The sequence below is a fragment of the Mangifera indica genome, chromosome 16 (genome assembly GCF_011075055.1).
Source record: "Mangifera indica cultivar Alphonso chromosome 16, CATAS_Mindica_2.1, whole genome shotgun sequence".
In the NCBI taxonomy this organism is placed as follows: Eukaryota; Viridiplantae; Streptophyta; class Magnoliopsida; order Sapindales; family Anacardiaceae; genus Mangifera; species Mangifera indica.
The window spans coordinates 1-20,641 of record NC_058152.1 but is presented as its reverse complement, the minus strand read 5'-3'; the positions used below and the strand labels follow the sequence as shown (position 1 = coordinate 20,641).

The 20,641-nt window shown below is 33.0% G+C and overlaps 2 protein-coding genes and 1 pseudogene across 4 annotated transcripts; 1 reads left to right on the top strand and 2 right to left on the bottom strand.

The window, feature by feature from the left end:
- Nucleotides 1-1,282: 1,282 nt before the first annotated feature.
- On the top strand, nucleotides 1,283-4,668 carry LOC123198794 (probable L-type lectin-domain containing receptor kinase S.5). Its single transcript, XM_044613568.1, has 2 exons — nucleotides 1,283-2,588; nucleotides 3,639-4,668. Exons 1-2 carry the CDS (start codon nucleotides 1,361-1,363, stop codon nucleotides 4,445-4,447), a joined length of 2,037 nt encoding a protein of 678 aa, XP_044469503.1. The 5' UTR covers nucleotides 1,283-1,360; the 3' UTR covers nucleotides 4,448-4,668.
- Nucleotides 4,669-5,456: 788 nt separating this feature from the next.
- LOC123199712 lies at nucleotides 5,457-6,891 on the bottom strand (annotated as a pseudogene).
- A 3,547-nt stretch (nucleotides 6,892-10,438) lies between these two features.
- On the bottom strand, nucleotides 10,439-20,622 carry LOC123199354 (kinesin-like protein KIN-14E). Of its 3 annotated transcripts, none has more exons than XM_044614320.1 (24): nucleotides 20,436-20,622; nucleotides 20,089-20,307; nucleotides 19,758-19,830; nucleotides 19,542-19,673; nucleotides 19,223-19,461; nucleotides 18,767-19,094; nucleotides 18,220-18,319; nucleotides 17,954-18,135; nucleotides 17,706-17,821; nucleotides 17,401-17,503; nucleotides 15,756-15,908; nucleotides 15,382-15,528; nucleotides 15,080-15,280; nucleotides 14,522-14,686; nucleotides 14,335-14,439; nucleotides 14,033-14,182; nucleotides 13,756-13,950; nucleotides 13,535-13,661; nucleotides 12,931-13,133; nucleotides 12,650-12,832; nucleotides 12,282-12,377; nucleotides 11,958-12,155; nucleotides 11,485-11,756; nucleotides 10,439-10,978 (listed from the first exon to the last, which is right to left on the bottom strand). In XM_044614320.1, exons 2-24 carry the CDS (start codon nucleotides 20,244-20,246, stop codon nucleotides 10,786-10,788), a joined length of 3,819 nt encoding a protein of 1,272 aa, XP_044470255.1. In that variant the 5' UTR covers nucleotides 20,247-20,307; nucleotides 20,436-20,622; the 3' UTR covers nucleotides 10,439-10,785. The 3 variants fall into 3 exon arrangements, with proteins under 3 accessions (XP_044470255.1, XP_044470257.1, XP_044470256.1); XM_044614322.1 differs by having other exon boundaries at nucleotides 14,033-14,173; XM_044614321.1 differs by having other exon boundaries at nucleotides 20,089-20,298.
- Between the last annotated feature and the right edge of the window lie 19 nt (nucleotides 20,623-20,641).

The following is a 20,641-nucleotide window of genomic DNA, read 5'->3' as shown; positions in this document are numbered from 1 at the left end:
TATAAACATCATTTGATGTTTTGATTATGTTGAAGTATTAAGTCCACGGTTAATTATAGCAACACTGTCAAATATAAAATAATGCAGGCTTGATAGCCAGCAATCTCCAATGGAAATATTATCTCTAAGTTAGGGTTTTTTGTAATTTTATGTGCAAATTTTATAAGATAAGGGGGTCAAGAAGAAATTTATTATATTAATGCCTAATGATAAACACGAAGAAAATTTAATATAAATATTAAACTTTAGAACATGAGTTAAGTGATTTTGATAGCAGGAGAAAGTATAATTTGGTGGTGAATATGCAAATTACATAAGTTAATGGGTTAATTTAAAATTTAACATTCTAATGTAAAATTTAAGGTTCTCGTTAACTTTTAAAAATGGTTTGTTTTTATATTTTATAGATTTAACCTTAAAAAAAAACTAACAAAATTTTTACAAACCCCACATAATTTAGAATATTATTGCATTTGCTCTCATAAATCTAATTTTAGTGTACTAATTTAAAGTTTAACGTAAATGCTAAACCTCTAGGAAATACCTAGAACTTATGAAATGTCACAATCTTACCTTAAATCTTAGAACAATGCTATAAACACTTAGTTTTAAGTATTAATTTGGTATATAAAAGATATGTGATTGAATATTATTTTCTTTTTTAATAAAATTATATATATTTATTTTAAGTATATAAATATGTGTATATTTATATGTGTTATTACATTATTGAGTGATTTTGAATTGAAGATAAAATAACACTAAATTATGTGATGATACATATAAATTTATACATAATTAGATACTTAAAGTAGATACATATAATATTATTCTTTATCTTTAATAAAAAAATATTTAATTAAATGATAATATATTATCATAGTATTTAATTAGATAAATATAACTAAGTATATACAATTTTATTATTTTTCTTATAATACAACAATCCATTATATAAAAATAAAAAACATGTATATAATGATCTTAAATTTGGATTTACCAATCTTTCTTACTATATTTTTTATATAAGAGTTTGAATATAACTTATGAATTGAAAAAATAATAATTATAGGTTGACTCTTATATTAAAAATAAGAGTTTTTAATATGAGATTAATATTTATTTGAACACTCCTATCTCAATATTTTAGAATTTTTATTGAAAAATAAGGAATGGAGATCAAAATGCTAACTATAAAAGGTTTAGTCCTTAATATTAATTTTTTTCGACCAAAATTCAAGATTTGCCAATATAATGGTGTGAATGTGATGTAATGTTAAATTAATATAATTCCCGTAGACAGCAGCCTGATATAACAAATGCTGTGTACTGTAGAAAGTTGGCCCGGCAATTCATTGCGATGAGCACTGCTCCTGCGATAAAGCTTGCCACCGTAATTCTTGTGGTCGTCGGGATTTGGATCCCCGTATCCGAGGCTAAGACTCATAACTATGAACTCGGGCCTTTCAACAGTTCCTATTACAACAGCTTGTCAGTCATATCGCCCGCTACTATTAGCAATGGAGCCTTACAAATCACTCCTGATTCCGCCGGTCATTTTACCCTTACCAACAGGTCAGGCCGTGTATTTTTCAAAGACTCTTTCAAGCTTTGGCAAGGTACACACTTGGCTTCTTTCAACTCTTCTTTTCTTATCAACATCTTCCGCCTCAGTAGTTCTCCACATCCCGGAGAAGGCTTTGCCTTCCTCATTTCCCCCACTGTTGATCTCCCACCAAACAGCCACGGTCAATACCTTGGTTTGACCAACTCCACCACTGATGGTCTCCCCTCCAACCGCATCGTTGCCATTGAGCTCGACACTGGTAAACAAGATTTTGATCCTGATGACAACCATATAGGTCTCGACATCAATAGCGTTCGCTCTAAAAAGACCGTCTCCTTGTCTGACTCTGGCATCCAGATCGCCCCTGTTAGTGCTAAATACTATATGGTCTGGGTGCAGTATGACGGAGCTAACAAGTTTTTGGAGGTGTATATAGCGGAACAGAAGGAGGGTAGCGAGGGGCTTATCATTTCTAGGCCGCCTATGCCAGTCCTGACTGCGGATCTTGACCTTAGCACCCTTGTCAACCAAAACTCCTATTTTGGTTTTGCTGCTTCCACGGGGATTGCCATACAACTCAACTGTGTCCTCAGATGGAATCTAACGGTCGAAGATTTGCCCGGTGGTTGGAACTGGAATAACAAATGGGTGAAGATGGGTTTTGAAATCGTTATACCCTTATTGGTTTTGTTGGTGATAGGGACTGCAGGGTTGGTTTATTATGTGCAAAAAAATGGGGCTGCGCGTGATGCCAATATACTGGGTGCTCTAAAGAGTCTCCCAGGAACTCCAAGGGAGTTCAGCTTTAGGGATCTCAAGACGGCCACGAACAACTTCGACGACAAACTTAAGCTTGGTCGAGGCAGTTTTGGTGTGGTCTTTAAAGGCGTCCTGCCCAAGGAGAATCTCCAAATTGCCGTCAAGAAGTTCTCTAGGGACAACCTCGAGGGCAAAGATGATTTTTTAGCTGAGCTTACCATCATCAATCGTCTTCGCCACAAACATCTTGTTCGCCTTTTAGGTAAGTGCTTTTTTTTTTTAAATTTTTGTAAGCTTTACTTACATTTCAACCAATCCCTGAGATTAGACTCTCTGCTGTCAGTCAAATACCTTTCCTCGAGATATTCTCAATCCATGTCGTAGTCTCTCTCTAAGTCTTGTGTTCTGTGCTATGTCAGGCTTGTCCTTGTGAAGTGGTCTGGTCCTACCATAGATACCTTTGCACATGCAATTATAAATATATATATATATAAATCAGGGCAATGACTATTTTCTTAAAAATATGTTTATTAAAAATATGTTTATGGTAAATAAAAAATTTAGATATTTATTTATTTTTAAATAATTATTAAATTTTTTATTAAATATAAAAATAAAATTATTATTTAATAATAATATTAAAAAATATATAATTTTATTTTATTTTTCTCTCAAATTTTAAAAATTAACATTTAACTTCGTACTTGAATTTTAAAAAGTGATTTCTCTTATTTTTTAAATCTCTAATTTTTTCTTCACTCTTCCCTCCAATCACCGACGATTGACGTGATTGGAGAATTAACAACTAGCGTTTGTCCATAATAGATGACAAAATGTTATCTAAATCTGGACGACGATCATCATACTTGGACGATGATTGTTGTCTAGAAGACGATGACTCATCTGCCGTTGGTCGGTCATCGCTAGAGAAAGTGATTGAATTTCAAAAAGGGAAAAGTGAATTTTTTAAAACTTAATTTAGAAGAAAAATATTAATTTTTCAAACTAAAGAAGGAAAATGAGATTTAATTTTAATTATTTTAATATTATAAATAAAATGATAAATTTGTGCTTTAACCCTAACAGAAAATATATAAGGTGTCCTAATAGATTAAAATTTGAATGGGTATTTGAGTTTTTCATCTCCCATAAATATATATTGGTCATTTCAACAAAACTTGGGTTGGACATTGGCCTTTTCCCATGTATAATATTCACACTCTAATCAACTGTAAGCGCGATCAGTTAAATTTCCATTTATCATTATTTATGGATGCAATATTCATTAAGTATTTTCATGAGTTGATAATAGGATGGTGCTACAAGAACGGTAAGCTACTTCTGGTGTATGATTATATGCCAAATGGGAGCTTGGATAAGCACTTGTTTTATGAATCAGAAGAAAAGAACACTCTAGTGTGGGAGGTGAGGTACAAGATCATATCTGGAGTAGCATCTGCGCTACATTACCTCCACAATGAGTACGACCAGAGAGTGGTGCATCGAGACCTCAAAGCCAGTAACATAATGCTGGACTCAAACTTCAATGCTCGACTTGGGGACTTTGGGCTGGCACGTGCTTTGGACAACGAAAACACCTCCTATGCGGAGCTGGAGGGAGTGCCTGGTACCATGGGGTATATTGCCCCAGAATGCCTTCACACAGGCAAGGCCTTCTGTGAGTCGGATGTGTATGGTTTTGGGGCGGTGGTATTGGAGGTGGTGTGCGGTCTGCGGCCTTGGACACAAATTTCTGGCTTCCAACTCTTGGTAGATTGGGTGTGGTTTTTGCATGGAGATGGACGAATACTAGAAGCTGTAGATCAGAGACTGGTTAATGAGTTTGTTGGTGAGGAAGCAAAAAGGCTGCTGTTACTTGGCCTGGCCTGTTCACATCCTATTGCCAGTGAAAGGCCTAGTACGCAGACCATCCTTCAGATAATATCAGGATCTGTGCCTGTGCCTCATGTTCCACCCTTCAAGCCTGCTTTTGTGTGGCCTTCAACGCCAGGGCCAATCAGCATCAGCACTAGTTGTACTACATCTAATGTGACATCCGGCTCTGGCTCTGGCTCTGGTTGGACCCCCCACTACAACCAAGGGGAAGAAGATTTACAGTGACAGAAACTTTGGAAGGGAAGGCGGTGGGCATATGTACCTTTTGACTCCTATTGATTTCAACTTTTCCCTTTCTTCTTGTCTCCTTTTGAAATGTGATTTAAGTATTTTGAAGCATAAGAAAATTAAATAATTATATCATTAGATATTATCAAATTATTTTTCTGTACATCTAATTTACTCTTTGATCTTTTGCCATAATGACATACTATTAAATTACATTATATTAAGAATTTGTTTAATGACAAAATACTTACATGTTGGGTATTTGAATGCTTTTTATTCTACTTGAATTTCATTATTAATTTTCTTTTATTATCCTTTTTATTTAAAATGAATGCTAAGAAATGAATCAACAATTCAAACACCTAGTTTGTTTGGAATAAATTAGAAATGAATCATCAACAGTTCATTTATCTACACCTATTTTATTCTACTTGTGCTTTGTATCATCATAAGTTGTCAATCTTCCTAACTCTGTGCAATCTTTAAGTTATAGAGGTGGATAGGGTTACATGTGTAAATATGAAAATCATAATATATAAAGTAATCTTGATAAAATAATATAATTGTTATTGTAAAAAGTAAAATTAACTGTCTTTAAATTATAATTGTTATTATGAAGGGTAAAATGGTACCATACTTTGAGACTACTCTCAAATATTGAGAATGTTGTGAAAATTGGGATAACTATCAAGTCTTATATATCTCACAATTATCATTAATTATTTTATATGATCTAAAATAGGAAAGTTTTCTACCTTTATGGGTGATATATTATTTAGTTGCTATTAATGGTTAGTCATTTATTAAAAGTTATTTCTATGAATTTGATAGAAGATGAGCTTTGATTGCATAACAATTTGGAAAAAAAAAAAAAATCTTGTTTAGATTAAACATCATCATTTTCAGTTCATTCCCAATTAATAATTTTTGATAATTGAAGATGACACTTTACGTGATATCAACATGATGAAAAACCAGGCAGGCTTTGAGGTAAAAATTTACCCTAAGCATTATAACTTACATATTCTTATTAAAATAAAATGATAAAACAGAGACAGGAGAGGAGACCCAACTTGTAGTTTAATTACTAACACCAACGCAATTCGTTTATTTCAGGAGTTGTTTTAAGTTCCAAAATCTGGCAATATACTTTGCTTGTTTGTTAATTCAGGAGTGCGAACGTAAAAGAGCAAGAGCTTCACCAGCCTGAAGTTTTTTGGAGACCCGGAGCTTCCTATAATCTTCATAAACAATTGGTAAATAAAGGCGCGGGTGCTCAGTGTCCACAAATTCTGCTGGGGCTTCCACTGGTCCCAAGAGGAATGTGGTAATTGACACACAAACCGTTGCTTCTTTGCATTCTACTCTATGCTTCACGTTATACAACCTTCCATTACTCCATACCTAAATCATGTCAATACACACACATAGATTAGGAAAATAATTACTAAAATTAAAAATAAATAGATTTAAAAAAAAAAAGGTTGATGTTCCCACTGTAGCAATATCCCCAAGGTTGACAAGAAGGGTGCCTGGCAAGGGGTCAACTGCTATGAATGCACCAGATTTGGCTATCCCTTCAAGGCCACCCACATTTTCATCATCTTGAAGTATGGTAAGGAAACCTGAATCTGTATGAATTTGAACCCCAAAGGAGCCCACAGTTTGGGGAGTGAAGTGATAGTTATTAATTCTAAACTGGCTAGGCCAACCTTGAAACACGTAACCAATCAACCCCAGACTTTTCCGCAATGTCCACAGCTAGTTCGTGTATTGCTTGAGCATACATCCTTATCATCTCTCTGCTTATTAGTGCAGAGTAAAACAGATATCATGATGCAACTCAAACACCGAACTGTTATGCATAAAAGCTTGAAACTAAATTGTGTCAACAAAGGCAATTTGGATTATATCAATTAAAGATCAATTGGCAAGAACTAGGAAGGCCTAGCCAGATGATGAAGGAGATATATCGACCGATATATATGTACAGATCAGAGCAGTTTGTTACCTTTGGTGAGGAGAAGCATCTAACTGAGAACAAAAGGTATCGACAGCTTCAGATGAGGCTACGTCATAAAGACCCACCGCTTCTTAAAGAGGATTGAGTTGGGTGAGTGGCACATAGCCACTGCCGGCTATCACATCTGTGTTACGCTGTTTAATTTCTACAGGAAGCTCTAGAAGACATCTAACCACTTTCTTCATCTCCGACAACAGGGCCAACGGAATCATATGGTTAACGATCCTGAAACATCCCCACTCCACGGTTGCTTTTCTCAGTTTCTTATATTCCGCCGGAAAATTTTGAAGTTCAATCGTTGGTATACTTCTTGTCTGAGTCTCCCCCATTGATTTTTTTCCTTCTGGAGAAAACCTGCCGAAATTTATCATGCGAATTAGGCAACCCCTTGTTATTCATTTCAGTAGAATAACGTACAAACTTGGACAGCTTTAACAAGACAAACATTCTTTGACCAATGTTATAGATTAATAATGAACAGCAAAGGTTTCGAAAGTAAAAAAAACACCCAAATATTTGACATACGTTAATAAATTTTGACATTAAAAGATAAAAGGCCAGATTCTATCAATTGTAAATTAAAAGAAATTCAATTTTACAAAAGTGAAATCTATTTTTTACTCATCTATTAAACTCAAATACTAGTTTTAATAGTTGAATTGATTGGAGTTTATTTGTGTTTGAAAGAAGTTTGAATTATTGTGTATTTTGTTTTGTCTAATTGTTGTTTGGGTTTTAATTTGTGTGTTTTTCGGAAGTTGATTTAGGCTAAAATGTGTCGCTGAAGGTCAAACTCTCATTAACAAGGAGTTTTGAAAATCAAATCAACCATCAGAGTGAGTCAAATATATATATATATATATACACACACACATACATACATATTATAATTTTAGTTTTTATAATTATTATTTTTGTTTTTAACCACCATATTTTAAATTTAACATATTTTATAAGAAATTTAATGCTAGCGAAATTTTCACATTAAAAAATATAAAATTATCATTAGGGTAAAGTTTGAATAGGAAATAATAATTTAGTGTTTCTTTTCATTTTTTTTTTCTTTTAAAAACTTAAGAGATGTTTGATTTAGAGGTTATAATTGTTATCATAATAATCTATTTTAATATATTATCAATATAGAGCACAAAACAAATACTTTATACAAGTTAGTTTAATCAAATGTAGTACTATTTTTATCCAACAATTTTTAAAAATAACAAATTAAAATAATATATTTATATTTCTATATAAACAAACAAAACAATTATTTATATTTACTAATTTTAGTATCTTGTGATCCAAAACCCCATTTCAACATAAACACCTCACCTGCTCCACTCCTTGGCTTTGATGACCCGCCCGCCTCGTTGAGACGCTACTTTACTCACTAAATCGTTTAAGAGAGAAATCAAGCTAGGGGTTGGAGAGATAATTCGTGAGAAGGAGATAGGCTACAATATTTTTATGTGTATTTCTGCTTTACTGCATCACCCGAGAGATGTTTAATTAATCCGTTTACGGGACGTTTGGTTTGGATAATATTTTATCATCAAAATAAAAAGATTACCTTAAAGATATATTACTTATAAGATTACTGGATATAAATAATTACTATGTTTGATAAAATTTAGTAGGTATAAATAATTATTGTGTTTGGTTAAAGGTAATAAAAGATTACTAATAAATTATTTTACTTAAATGTTCTTGAATATAATTATTTTTAAATATTTTTTATATTATTTGTGATATTAATTAAAAATAAATTTATTTTTGTCTCAAAAAATTAATAAATAATAATATAATTATAATAAAATCAAGATTACTTTGGTAATCTTTAAATACATAATGTGAAAGTGGTAATCAGATTACCATCTATATTACCTGTCACGTCAGCATTGGTAAAATAAGATTGTTGTAATATTTTATTAATGACAAATCAAACCAAGAAATAAAAGATAGATTACCAAAGTAATCTTAAAAACCAAGAATCAAACGCCCCCTAGGGATAAAATTTAAGATTTGCTCAAAATAAAAGATAATAGAAAAAAAAAAGGTCAAAAGACTTATTCCCACCCAAGATATAGTAAAAACACAAATTTATGCTCTCCAATTTTCAAACACAATCAAATACTTATTCATAAGCAAATTTTTGTTAAAAATCTTAGTTAGCATTAGAAGTAAAATTATTATTTATTAAAAATAAAAAAAATAAAGTTTTATCATATTTTTCTCCCTACATTAAAAAATTTCATAATTTTCTCTCAACCCAAAATTTGAAAAATGATAAATACCTCTTAGGGTTTGTTCTTTTTTTTTTTTCTAGCTATGATTCTCCATCGACTATCCCCCCTCCCTGGTACTCTCCCTTCCCTTTTCTGTTGTCTTTAGTCAAGATGAAGACAATGTGTCTTCAATCAAGACAAAGACAATGCATCTTCGTCTTGATCGAAGATGGCCAGAGAAGGAAGGGAGAGAGACCTAAGGGAGAGATAAGGTGGATGGAAGACAACCGATGGGTAGAGATGGTGAATCAACTTCGGAGAAGTAGGAAAAACCTTACGAGAGTATTTATCACTTTTTAAACTTTGGATTTAGGAGAAATTATGAGTTTTTTAAATTGGAGGAGGAAAATATAATAAAAATTTAGTTTTTCAAAATTTTTTTAATAAGTGATAGTTTTACCCTTAATCATAAGTGAAATTTTTAATAAGAATTTGTTTATAGACGTGTGTTTATATTTTTGAAAATTAGAAGGTATGAATTTGAGTTTTCACTATCTTAAATGGGAATAAGCCTTTTGGCCAAAAGAAAATAATGGAAAGTCAATACTGGCAGACATTATGGTGTTATGATGTAGGCTTAATAGCTAATTGATATGTTACACCTGTGGCGTCCTCTTTGACGTGTGGACTGGTTTGTGTTGTTATGGTGAGCTTTATGTATTGTATTATGAGTATAAATAGTGATGCTTTTTGGGTTTTTGCATTCGCTGGAGTGGCTGTTGTGGGAATGAGTTTAAAAAATTGGAATGACGTGCTTTAGAAATGAGGTTATATTCAGCAAAAAATGGATGGTTGATGGTTTTTAGAGAAGTTAAAAAATGAGCTGTAAAGGGGAGAGAAGACAGATAGGAAGTAATTTGATTAATCATGCAAATGTTATATAATAAAGTTTATTATATATTCACTTTAAGTGCCTAGATCTTGTTAAGAGAAAGGGTTTTATTGTATTATTACGATACCTACATAGATTCATTCAATGATTTAATTTTCGGGTGTATTTGTTATTACATAAAAACTCTAGGCTAACGTTTGATTTAAGTAATATTTTATTATTAAAATAGAAAGATTACCTTGAAGATAGATTACTTAGAAGATTACTGAATATAAATAATTACTATATTTGATAAAATTTGATATGTATAAATAATTATTATGTTTGGTTAAATGAATATAAATAATTACTATATTTGATAAAATTTGATAGGTATAAATAATTATTATGTTTGGTTAAATGTAGTAAAAGATTACTGATAAATTATTTTACTTAAATACCCTTCAATATAATTATTTTTAATTATTTTTATATTATTTATCATATTAATTAAAAATAAATTTATTTTTGCCTCAAAAAATTAGTAAATAATAATATAATCATAATAAAATCAAAATTATCTCAATAAAATTTAAATACTTAAAGTGAAAATGTTAATCAGATTACCACCTATATTACCTGTTACGTTCGCATTGATAATAGAAGATTACTGTAATATTTTATTACTGACAAATCAAACAAAAGAGTAAAAGATAGATTACTAAGGTAATCTTAAAAAACCTAAACCAAACGCCCCTGATGTCTCTTTTCTTTACACCAAACTACGAGGAAGTAACAAGCCCCAATGAAGAAAATGGCTAGACTACTTTTGGAGCTTCCTGAAGAAATTAAACAACTCAGCACAGATGTGATTGCCAACGGCCGTATACCGCGATTGCCTATTTTCATTTTCTCACAATTTCATTTTCTACTACATAGGTATCCCTTTCCTTCATCCATGTTACAATTTAAAACCGTGAAATTTTGTTCAAAACTAAATAAAAAGTCATATTCAGATACATATGTATTCAACAATATTGAATCAGAAATATGTACAACCCCAATGAAGAATGCCAACTATACAACTAAACGCTCCAGCCAATAAATCAAAATACTGACTCTAGCCCTCTAGCTATCACACATCCAGTGTGATCGATGAAACCAAAACCATATCCACCAACTCACAATATCAGCACTTCTTATACTGAAATTTCATCTACATGGAATGGCGGCCATCTGTCCTGTCTGTCATTGGCCGTTCTTCTTGAATGTCATCAAAATCTTCTTCATCTCCCCTTCTACCTGCTTGCTCTTTCCAATATGAAACCAACTTTTTCAATCGAGCTACTTCCTTCGATGAAATATTTTTGCTAGGGTCATTCACAATCGACCGCACTCTTGAAGCATACCTATTCACAAGTAAAAAATCAATTTCGATTAGAACAGAATGCTTATAACAAAAGATCATTACTCCTCAATATAACATGCCACAAGATAGACTACCAGAGAAGATAATTCAAGAATCACTATTAACATATTAAATACAAAATTTCAATCACAAACTCCATTTACACCACTATCCAGAGCTACCAACTAAAATCCATGTTTGTCAAAATCATAGAGGGATACATAGATTAGATAAGGAAGCAGAACTATATTATTTTTTATTAAGATGGCCTCAGGGACAATAAATTTCGTCACATAAAGTTAACAAGTTATTTTCCCATGCATTAGAACAAGAAAATTTTGTGAATATTTGCATCTAATATCTGCCTTTAGGACACACTTATTATTCCTAGTAAAATTTAGGTAAGGCTTCTTATGCACAAAAAATGTTATAATAACATGAGTTGTATCACAATCATAAGACATTAGAAAAAGGAGCAGCATGATAGAATAAGAGCAGGATACATACATTAAGGAATTGTAAGTCTCATCCAAATTAGATTCAGCTGGAGATACATTCACAAACATAAGAGTTTTTGCATTTCCACCAAGTGAATCACTCATCAGCATTGTTAACTTGTGATTCCTATAAGGAATGTGTTGACTGCCTGAAGATAAAGCACTAATAACATCACCGAGAGCTGAAAGGGATTTGTTGATGCTTTGAGCTTCCTTAAGTTGACAACCTGAAGAGCCCGACTTCTTTACCCTTTCAGAACCAGCAAGGTCCACAAAACTTAGCTGTGAATGAATGTTAAAGTTGTTACAAGTTAATAACCAAACAAATCATCCAATAAACAACTTCCATAGGTACTTTGCATAAACAGATGTTAAAATAATCACAAGAAATTCAAATAAATTCTCATTAACATTATGTTCCTACATTTAGAGTTTTTTTCTCATGATTTGATCAAATAAAAAAGCCACCATAATAGATGTTACCTTTCCTCTTGCAACAGATTGGGTTTGAAGGTTGGTACTCTCAATGACAATTGAAAGTATCAAGTGAGATCTTGAACTTTCTTCATTCATCTGAGTTCCAGATATATGCCGCTGATCAGATCCTTTTTGGATAATACTTTTTAATTCTTCAAATGTAGAAACTGATACCACTGTCACATTTTCTACTGCCACCATACCCTAAACCAAAAAAAAAAAAAAAAAAAAGGATTCAGCTCCCAACTCATAACAAGATCAAATAAACAAAGCCATAGAAATACAAATTCACAAGGGTATCTTGATACAACTCCTTTGTATACAAATTACCTTTGAATCTTTCTTAATGTCCAATTTTAAACGCTTTGCATTCCTTGGTAATAAAAGGTCTACAAGGGTATCTTGATACAACTCCACCATGTATGCCTATAACATTTCATATCCTCATCAAGTACTCAAATACAAATTCATATACGTAATAAATATAAATGAAATGGTCACTTAAATGAATAAATGACATTCTATCAAGTAAATGGGAAATGTAAAGTCAATTTTTTTAATTATATAACCATTAAATCAAGAGTACATAATGATTCTGCTTTGCAGAATTATTTAAGATGCACATCATAATTCCATTTTTTTCTATAAATAATTCAGATCTATATTTAATATTCGAAGTACCTATTTAAACCAATCACCTTTAAGGAAAATGAAAATTTGTTACTATCTCTCTTTATGACTCTAAAAAGTTCTGTGATTGCTCGTGGGGTAATTCCAGGATTGATCTCAGATCCGTATATTGTAAATGTCTTTCCAGATCCAGTTTGTCCATAGGCAAATATACAAACGTTGTAGCCATCAACAGCAGATTGCACCAGGTACTGCATTATTAACATACAATAATATGAGTTGATTAAAACGCTACCACGTATAGATGCTGAATGATAAGATATAAATTATCAAAAGTAATCAAACTTGCCCGTGTATCCTCAAAGACATCATCTTGGGTGGCATAGCCATCAAAGACTTGGTCATACATATGCTGCTTTGCCTTATCATCTTTCCATGGATGTTCTATTGTGAACTCATCTAGACTTGAAAGAACATTTCTTTCCTTTTCAGCAAGCTCTTTCTCATTTAGAGGTCTTAAACGACAGAAAACCCTGATCTTGCCTTTCATATCTGTCATGTAGTTAGTATTTATAATGAGATGGTATTGAGGAATGATGAATATGAAGGTTTCAAGCAACAGTCCTTTACTGTCAAAAAAAGCATTAAACATTTTAAGCTAGTTTTGTTAAATGTTGCAAAACTACTTTTTGAATAACTGTTGTAAAATCAAATCCAGGAATAGATGTTTTTGTCTTGTCAAGATCAGGGAATGTGTATAGAACTGCATCTTTAAGGAACTTTGATGATGAACAAAAACAGTGGAAATGCACCTCATACTAGTACCTTGGAGAAAATGTGAAGGGGGGGGTTCTATTGTAAGATTTAGAAAAGAAAAAGTGTTTTAAAAAATGGTATTAAACTAACCTTAATTCCATTAACAAAATAAAATATTAATCATAAGTGATGCTGACCTTCTATAGCATTAAAGTAACGTTTCCTTAAAGTTTGTTCTTCTTTATAAAGTACTTCTAATTCAGCAAGCTGAGCTCCTTGCATCTTCAAGATGGCAGCAGTTTGCTCATTCTTTCTATCTATGTCCTAAAGACATGCAAGAAGACATTAGATATATTGAACAACAAAACAGTGCAGTAAAATTATCTTTCAGCAGAGGAGCACTACTGAAGATGATTACCTCTTTCATTTCTCTCAATTCCTCTAATTCTTTTAGGTTGTTCTGTAATACAGCCAAATCTGTATTCCTAGTTGCAAGAGTTGACTGAACAGAGGCCAAATCTTGTGTAGTGTCTTCTAACTTTCTTTCAAGTTCCAACACTTGATAACTCAATGCCTTTCGATCTTCCTCAAAGTTTTTCTCAAGAATTTCCATCTGTAATACATACATATCATGACCAGCACTCTCAGTAAAAAAAAAAAATTCCCAAACCATATTCAAAGATTGAAAATAATACCTCCTCAGCCTTTTTCTTTTCAAGTTTGAGAACCCTCTGCTCTAATATGATTTTATCATTCAACAACTTCTTCGCATTTTCTTGTTCCGCATGCAACTGCTCATTGCAAATTTTTAGTTCGTCCTGAAGCTTACGCAAGGCCTGCATTGTCTTATCCACAGCTTAAAATCATTAATATCATAAATAAGATAGTAAAACCCAATCCATAATGCAAGATGAAAGCATGAAGGTGTGAATTAAAGCCATATATGAATGGAAATTTATATATGGATACAATAATATCCATTTTCACAAATTTCTACCTGGCTGTTTGTTCCAACCAAATCCTTTTTAGTATGACTCTCTAGGGCTTGATTTCCCAGCTTGCCCAACCTCACTTCGATGCTCTTCTTCTCCATCAATGCAGCCTGAAATATATGACTAAAATTATAAAAAGCTGACTTCAAAAGGTTGATGAATGTGATGATACGACGATATAAATACACTAACTTGAAGAGCAGTATCCTTTTCATGGCACAACAATTTAAGTCTATCATGGTCACTTGCAACTTCCGCCAATTTCTGCTTTTTGGTTCTCAAAGCATCTTTCAAGCTCTCCAGTTCATCTTGCATTTTGATTTCTTGCTTTTCCTTTTCATGCAATTCTTCTGACAACTAGATCCACACACTCAGCAAATTATCACAGATGAAATTTCCACAAGCAGACTCAAATTTTGTAAAAATTTTCCAAACAGGAACAAGAGAGTATTAAGATATGCACTAACTCGACTATGAATCAAGAATGGTCCAGAAGATATTAAATTTTAGAGATGTATTTGGGGTGCCTAAAATAAAAAGCAAGTGCTAATAAATTATTGGACTGCCCAATAAGTAAATAAAAGCTGTTTCAAATGCAATTTCAATACCGTGTGGTACTTTTAAGCTAAAAGATGATGACAAAAACTACTACCCCCTACATATAAAATCCATCACCGCAGCTATGTGAGATATGGCCCTAATCCATAACAAATATAATTGAATACATCAATTTTCCGCTTTAAGGCTTACACGATCAGCATTTTTTCGAGATTCTTCAACACTTTTTGATAAATCCTGCACACGTTTTTCAAACACTTCCATGCTAGGAGGCTTAAATTTGTTTGAGTGATCTCCATTCACTGAGCCACTAGTAGAAGAACGTGCTTTGGAGTATCGACGCAACATCACATCATTTATATGAGTCTGAAGTGCAACACAAATTTCTTCTCCCTGCATAAAAATGGAGACATGAAAGTTATGATTTAGTATAACATTAAGGTTAAGAGGCCTGGAAAACATGATAAATAAAAAGTGTAACACTTTGCTTGAACCTGCTTGGTTTCGAACTGGAATATGTGAAGGACACCTGCAACTCTCATCTTAAAAAATACAGCGGTATTGCTACTACCAAATTGCATTATGTCTCTTAACTCTGCAGAATGTAGATACTCTTTTGGAACTGGACGGAAAAAATGAACCTAGAAATACATGTTCAAAGAAATTAAAATCCAAAAGCTGGGTACAAGAGGATAATGACAATTTTACAATGTTTACATATTATATGCATTTAGATGTAGTTTTTTTCATTTTTATGGTTAGTATGACCGAAACAGTATGGGAAAGAATGTTGGTGACAACACCTAAGTTATCAGGAAAGCCAACATCTTAATCTTGCAATTAGTATACCACATAATTTATGACTCACCCCTCGCTTGTTAATACCCAAGACAATTCGTCCAGGCAAAAGTCCAATAGGATCATCAATCTTTCGGACACTAAAGAAAACTGAATTCCCATAAGGAAGTGTCCTCAATATCCGCAGAAATTGCTGTCTAGCATCATCTTTTGTTAAATGCTCCTACATGGCAACAAAACAATGTATCAAGGAAAAGAAAACACACACACACACACAAAACTTGCAAAAATTTGAACCACTAATGAAAAATGGCCAACATGCCATACAAAAAGTAAAAATCATCTAGCCCATCACAAATAAGGGGAAAAAATTTATGGCCAATTAGGTTGCATCCATTGAGTGATCAATTTGCCTCTTCTATCTTTTCTGACAACAGAAAATAAGTAATTTATCTTCAACTCTGAACAAGTTTTAAAAGACTCAAGGATGTTTAAGAACTTTAAATACAAAATCTATTTAATGTTTACAGAAGTCAGGAAAGCCTAATTATCTAGACCAAACAAGTATTAACTTATGGTTTGGGATGGTATATACAAAAACCTTGCATATTCATCAGCCATCAAAGCATAGTCAAACTCCGCCCAAAATCAAATATGTGAAAGTTTGTCAAGCAGCACAAAGTTCAGGTTCAACTCTCACAATAACTTTATCAGTATAAAATAATTGTGAGCATCAGAACATGACAGAGGAATAAAGTTTAAAATGCTGACTACATTGTAATGAAATATCATGGACTAACTTTACTTTGAATTATACACAAAAATAGTAAAGTTACAGGGATTTTTTGATTGAAAATGACAGGGAAATTTGGAATGCAGGCTAAAGGTGAAGTTATCCACAACACTCCTCTCTCCCTTCCCCCCCACACCCCCCAAAAAGAAAAGTACCTAAACAATTGTCATATTCCTAGATCTAGTTTAAATACAAAAAACAAATTTATTTAAGTTGAGTACGAAAACATTGTTTATGTTTATGAACAAAAATAACCAAAAAAAAAAAAAGGAAAATAAGAATTAATAACAAATTATGTACTCAACAATCTTTTAAAAAAAGAACCTCATACTATATCATATCAATGTAACATATCTAATGGCTCAGCAGCTACAGCCTGCTGTGGTCAAAGGCTTGCAAAGAAGCCAATCTTCAGCAGCACTTCTGAAATCATGTTCTCTCATTGTGGAGCATAATGATGCTTCTGGAAAAAGAAAGAGGCCAAAAAAATCCACAAGGGTCTGGAGCGTGCTCCACCCTTTTGGTCATTTGTCATAAATGATCTATTAAGAATTTTGAAAACATAATTGAATAATGTGAGATAAAATGCATTTGTTTTACTTTGATATCCTTATTGGGCCTCAATTTCAAAAGAATTTCAACATATATTATTTTTATCATTCACCTTAACTTAGGTTTCCTATCAAACTTGTATCTCTTATTCTTACTCCCACTACTATGTTTACCTGAAGTTTCCTACCAAAATAATATGTAATATCAACATACTCATATTTTATAGGGAAGTTATAACAATGGCTTCAAATGTTCCATGGAAAATATCATCATGAATAGATAAAAAGCATAGTTATAAAAGTGGCACTAGCTTTCTTGAAATTTGATTGATCTCTTCATGGCGAACAGGTGAGCAGAATTTGTTTCTCACCATTGATCGATAACGAGAAAGAATATCCAACTCCCATTCCCGCTTTGCTCGGGTAATTGCAACTTGTCTAGGGAGGAACCGCTCAAGAAGAGAAGTCCAATCACTGGAAAACAACTTTGAAAAGTAAAAACAACGAAGAATGTAAAACGACCGGGTATTCAAATTAAATCACCAGAAAATATGTCTATATTTTTTTAGTTCTGATACCAGTATAACAAAAGGAAAAAAAAACAGAACTACCATGCTTGACCTACAGCAATGGCAGCTGAACATTATAAAGTAAACAAAGTAAGAAATCTACTAACGTGCATGATTCAGGGCTACCAACAAACCCAATCTCAACAAAGATTTGCAATGCAGAAAGCTGTGCAGCATCATCCCTTCCAACTGGATAATTGCCCAATACATAGTCATGCTGCAACTGCAAACATATGAAAATTATCACCAAATACAAGATAGTAAAAAATTTAACCTAGGTTCCAGAAAAAGCATATGTACCATTCTAGAAGTTAAATTCAATTGCTCAATACTTCTTCAATGAGAGAATACATACTTGAACATATGACAATTGCACAAACATTGGGTTTGTTACAGTTTCATCTGACTCTCGAAATAACTTCTTTTTAAATGTTAATTTGCAGTGCAAAATTTCCCCTTTACTTCGATCCTTGGCTGCTTTGAATTCCGCCAGCAGATCAGCAATATATTTGTTATCATCTAACCCAATATACTCCTCTACATTACAGCAAACTGCATATTAGATAATAATATCATAAATATCTCACCCAGGAAGAACATAGTAGTTTACAGAGTATATACCGCTCCCGAGATCAGGTGACTTGGAACCAGTGACAACTTTGCGGCATTCAAATAGACTGAAGCTAGAGTAAGCTGATAGTTTAATTATCCCCGCAAGTTCCTTAATCAGGCATGAATTTGATCAGTATCAACAATGTTGCACAACACAAAAGACAAAAAGTGGGCCTATAAAAAACAGATGGTGACCAGAATAGACACAATGTGCATTATTGACAGTCAAGATGCCTTTACTTCCTTATACAAGCTCATAAAGGCTCTGAAAAGCATGAACTGGTATGTTGAATGAACTAACAGACAGACATTGGTAGAAGACCAAGCCTATAAAACATATCTGTTGAATTAATTCCAGAAGACAGATGGCATCTTAACCAATTGGGCTCTCTACTTGAGGTCGCAAGAATTTTAAACCATTTTATGTAACGAAAAAACACATATTGATTTACCAAACAAAATGAGCTTTAAAGGATTAAAAGTATTGACATTAGCCAATCAGGATATTTATTAAGTGAGAAACACTAAAATTATCAAAATAAAAGAGGGAGAGTACCTCTACAGCATCAGATACTGTCGTTGCCATGTCGTATGTTATTTCTTCAAATGTCTCATCCAAAAAGAAAACTATAGTTGTAAGCTTTCTACCCGTTAGAATAGCTTCAATCTCCTCATGACATGGTATTGTATGCCTGGGACCAGCTTTAACTGAACGCTTCAAAGCATTTAATGTATTCAGAGATAGGATTTGGACCTCAGAATCGGTATTAGCACCCTGTGCTACATTATGAACATACTCGGATAAATATCCACCCATGTCCTTGCTGGGAGGCATGGAGCATGCGCATAAATACATCAGCTCCCATGCTTTGATTAGGTATTGCCTGTAATATCACAATCAATAAATTTACCAAACATCTAGAAAAGAAATACATAAGTTATAGCACCAACTGCAACTACTATACACCTATGCAAAATTGATCATTATTGACAAAATCATATTTCAGCCTACCTATCAGGGTTGTTCCTGGTTTGTTTTGAAATCTGAGCAAAAAGTTCATCTCGGAGCTCAGCACGCTTCAAAGTTTGCTTATATAGTTTCCCAACAAACTCAATTCGCTCATCTAAGCTCGGTGGAGTTACTCGATCAGATGGATCAATGCCAATGTACTTTAAAATTATCTGAAACAATTTTGTTGCTCTGCTGACCAGGTCATTGTTAATCGTAAGTAATGATGTCGGTATAGGATCCTGTGAAAGCAATAACCTTTCATGAGTCTGTACACATGACATCATATATTTTCAAAAGAAAAGAGAAAAAATGTAACCACCTTTTGGAAACAAAGCATATCCTCAAAAGTGAACTTTTCTCGAACTTGAGTGCCTACAGATTTTTTAGAGAAAAACCCACGTTTACCAGCAGATTGAATTTGTTTCTGCATCATCCTCAAAAATACTTCCACCTGTAAAGAATGAAGAACATTAATTTTTCGTGACAATACAACAAAAGTGACCTACGAAGTTTTAACTTTAACATTTTACCCCACCTGGAATCGATCAATCAACGGTATAGCACCTGCAAGTTCTGATGGAATAGACATTGAGAGCGTTGTAGGTGTACTGCAAAGAAGAAAAAATTGAGCTTAATAGAAATTTCTTCATATGGCAATTCATCAGCTGTAAAAAGATGAGAATCGGATAAGAGATTATTCAAAGCTAATAACTTTTGACTAAAACCTAAAATACAAATGGTGAAGGTGGAAGGTCGGCTAAATCAGCTGAGGCTTGATTCCATGTTAATTGTAGGGCCAAAACTGGCATATAAACAGCGAACAGATAACATTATACAAATTGAAACCAATATGAGAAAAGACTCACGGTGGTGCAAAATTGGAGCCATCACTATCATATTCATCCCCATTTGAAACAGAAACAGGATTATGGGAAGGAGTTTCTTCATTTCCATTGCTAGAGCTAAAGGAAGATCCAGTTGCTCTCACACTTTGCGCCATTGATGATTGCACATCAATTGTCATTGTACAATGATCAGCTCCGTTGAAGAAATCTCATACTTTTATGTCATGATAACTGCAAAAGCTTCAGTGTAAAAACATTCATCAATAAGGAAGTAAAAAACCTAAATCCAAACAGGTAAATATATTTTGAGCAATGAAGGAGTAGAGATCCACACATTCCACTTTCAAACAATGAATAGAAAGGAATACCTCGAGAGTCAAATAGCTGGAAAGCCCAGAACTCTACCAGAAAGACTGAGAGAGAGATCCAGAGATCCGAAGAGGAAACAGACATTCCCTATACTTGGCTATTTGCCAAGGTTAAAGACAGTAGCAATAAGGTTGAAACGTTTTTGTTTCTTCCACGCTTTAGAAAGCACGGATCTCTTGTCGGTATTCGCGTCGTGGAAGCAGAT

Coding starts and splice junctions, on each gene's coding strand:
- LOC123199354 (XM_044614320.1), bottom strand. CDS start 20,246: ATGACAATTGATGTGCAATCATCAATGGCGCAAAGTGTGAGAGCAACT. Junction 18,136..18,219: donor GTCACCTGATCTCGGGAGCG/GTATATACTCTG, acceptor GCTGTAATGTAG/AGGAGTATATTGGGTTAGAT. Junction 14,183..14,334: donor TGGTTGGAACAAACAGCCAG/GTAGAAATTTGT, acceptor GCTGTGGATAAG/ACAATGCAGGCCTTGCGTAA.
- LOC123198794 (XM_044613568.1), top strand. CDS start 1,361: ATGAGCACTGCTCCTGCGATAAAGCTTGCCACCGTAATTCTTGTGGTC. Junction 2,589..3,638: donor ACATCTTGTTCGCCTTTTAG/GTAAGTGCTTTT, acceptor AGTTGATAATAG/GATGGTGCTACAAGAACGGT.